The 3,109-nt window shown below is 38.1% G+C and overlaps 1 protein-coding gene across 1 annotated transcript; it reads right to left on the reverse strand.

Annotated features, from left to right (window-relative positions):
- Positions 1 to 222: 222 nt before the first annotated feature.
- LOC110701543 lies at positions 223 to 2,049 on the reverse strand. Its single transcript, XM_021879175.1, has one exon. It carries the CDS (start codon positions 2,047 to 2,049, stop codon positions 223 to 225), a length of 1,827 nt encoding a protein of 608 aa, XP_021734867.1.
- Positions 2,050 to 3,109: the final 1,060 nt, after the last annotated feature.

Here is a 3,109-nt window from a genome sequence, read left to right on the forward strand (position 1 = left end):
ATTAAGCCCTCGACCAGGAACACATTATCAATGGAATGAGATTTTGATCTACCAATTTTTCCTTTTCCAATGATCTCACCCTTCTTATTATCCCCAAAGGTTATTGTTCCTCCAGGGTAGTCTTCTAGTGAGAGGAATTTTGATTTATCACCTGTCATATGCTTTGAACAACCGCTGTCGAGATACCACGAGTTGTTCCCCCCACTAGGACCTGCAAGAAAACTAAGCATTAGGATCAGGAACCCAGGTTTCCTTGGGTTCCTTAGACGTGGATGCAATATCAGTTTTCTTGACCCACACTTGTTTTACATTTCTTTTATCAACTTCTTCTCTTATCCTACACTGTCCATAGAGATGTCCAGTCTTACCAGAAAAAGTGCATACCTTCATGCTAGGAAGCTCAACATATTTCTTTTGCTTACCTTTCTTGGTCATATAACCAAGACCTTCAGTTCTTTTTCCATGAGCTTCAGCTATCGACTTAGGTATGACTTTTGGGTCAATACTTCTATCCTTTCTAGCATTCAGTTCCGATTCAAGTTGATCCTTTTGGGTTTTTAAAGTAGAAAGCTCATTTTTCAAATTTTCAAAATCAACATTGAATTTAAGCAATTGATCGCTTGAGGAACTGCTAGAACTGATATCAGAATTCATGAGCTTATACTGAGTTAATTCAACATTCAGAAGAATACTTTCATTCTTAATTCTATCAGCTATCTCAGTTATGTGTTTGTATTTAAAATCAAGTTCTCTTAGTTTGCTTTGAGACTTGGCATAGGCTGTTTCCAACCAAGCACCATGTTCTTTGCGAACCTTAAGAGCTTTTTCACATTTATTCAATTTTACACATGTATCTCTAAAGAATTCTTCTTCTTCTAGACAAATATCTATCAAGACATCCTTAAAGAGAGTATTAAGTGTTTTAAGATCAAGAAATACCTCTTTCTGGAGTTCCTCAAGGTAAGCCTTTTCATCATCTGATTTGGCCATTAAACAGAGATTGGCTGTCTCCTCTTCTAGCTGGTCATCATCTTCTTCTTCACTCTCTGAGTCTCCCCAGGCTGCTATCATGGCCTTCCTCATGTCTGACTTCTGATAGTTTGCTTTGCTGAATTTTTCTCTTCCCTGTTCCTTAGCCTTTCCTTTTCCTTTATCATTTTCCCAAAGGGGACAGTCTCTGATAAAGTGATCTGGGGATCCACACTTGTGGCAGCTGTAGTCTGGTTTTGGATTTGAGGTCTTTTTCCCGAAGTTCCTTGAGGTTCGGCCTTTCTTGAACATCTTTTTGAATCTTCGCACAATTAGGGCAGCCTCATCCTCGTCCACTTCTGAGTCTTCCTCCTCATCAGCCTTAAGAGCCAATCCCTTCTTCCTCATGGGTTCATTGTTGACTCCAAGGTGTAGCTCATGAGTCATGAGAGAACCTGCTAGTTGTTCAATATTGAACTTGGTAAAGTCCTTCGTTTCCTGAAGGGCTGTCACCTTAGCTCTCCACATCTCATCTTGTGGAAGACTTCTAAGAACCTTCCTAACCTGCTCATCTGTAGGAATCTGTCTACTAAGGGAAACCAACTCATTTATGATGTTAGTAAAACGGGTTAGCATCTCTTGAATGGTTTCCTTAGGCTGCATTTCAAATCTTTCATACTTGGACATAAGTAGATCGATTTTTGAGCGTTTAACCTCATTAGTTCCTTCATGAGTAATCTGCAGCAAATCCCAGATTTCCTTAGCGTTCTTGCACCCCATAACACGATTGTGTTCGTGAAGTCCAAGTCCACAGTGGAGCAATTTCACAGCCATAGCATTTATTTCCATTTTATCAAAATCCTCTTTTTCATATTCAGACATAGGCTTAGGGATTACCTCATTCTGAGCATTAGTTTTGGTGACTTCGAAATCACCAACCTCGATGACCCTCCAGACTTGGTAGTTCTCTGCCTTGATAAAGATCTCCATGCGTTTCTTCCAGTAAGTATAGAACTTGTCGTTGAACATAGGAGGCCTCTGTGTTGAGTATCCTTCCTCGAGATTCTCATGAGTATTCATTTTCTCCAAGACCTTTCTTCTTCAGGGTTTCTTGATTTTCCTAGAAGTTAGGCTCTGATACCAATTGTTGTTTTAATGAATACTACAAGAAGGGGAGGTTGAATTGTAGTATGAGAATTTAGCCAAACTTTTTGCGGAATTAAACTTAAGTTAGCTAAAGGAACTAAGAGATTAACTAAAGGAACTAAAGAATGCAAGAGAGATTTTACGTGGAAAACTCCTTGGCCCTAACAAGGAGAAAACCCACGACCACTTGGGATTTTGGGAAAAGAATCTTCACTATAATAGGGCAAATGATCCTATTACAAGCTAACGACTCAAACTCAAGTTCCTCTACGAACTTGAGACCCTGAGGAACAAGTCACCCAACTTGTTACTCTTCTCTTCTCTTTCTCTCTTCTCACTTCTCTGTTCTCTCTTCTCTTTCTCTTCTCTCTCTCTCTTCTCTTTCTCATACACAAACGTTCACTCGAACTTCCCCATTCCCAATTACAACTTGAAAGAAAAACAAAACTCTAGTATAAGAACATTTAAAACACTCTAACAGACTTGTATGGAATTGGACTCTTAACTCGAATAAAAGATGAAAACTTATGTGAGAAAAGGGTCAGTTTTTCCATCTGAAATCAACAACTATTTATAGACCAAAATTTGTTTAGGAAAAACTTCTTTGTGCAGCAAATCCATTACGCCACTTCTCATACCCACTAAGAAGATCATGTCCCTAAAATTAAGGGACCATGAACACCTCAATGTGCAAGACCATGTCTAGAAGAAGAACATGGGAGAGTAGGCCGCAAGTTTAGAGAAAACGTGGGGATTTTATTTTGTCAAAAACATTTTCCGAAAATCAGAAAAAGAAAATAAAATCTTTTTAATTTAAGAAAAAGATAAAATTTAAATTGCAACAGTTTTCCTAAAAACTAGCATGCACAATATTTTATCCTAAGACCAATTCCATACTGATTTTTCGAGTGTAACTAACTTTCTTATACTTACGTAAATCCTAAGATATATAAAATATTTAGTCTTCATGTTTCTCTTATGAAGCTTCTACTCC

The sequence above is a fragment of the Chenopodium quinoa genome, unplaced genomic scaffold (genome assembly GCF_001683475.1).
Source record: "Chenopodium quinoa cultivar QQ74 unplaced genomic scaffold, ASM168347v1, whole genome shotgun sequence".
Lineage (NCBI taxonomy): Eukaryota > Viridiplantae > Streptophyta > Magnoliopsida > Caryophyllales > Amaranthaceae > Chenopodium > Chenopodium quinoa.

Excerpts from the sequence above, each read along its gene's own strand:
- LOC110701543 (XM_021879175.1), bottom strand. The coding sequence starts at position 2,049 with ATGAATACTCATGAGAATCTCGAGGAAGGATACTCAACACAGAGGCCT.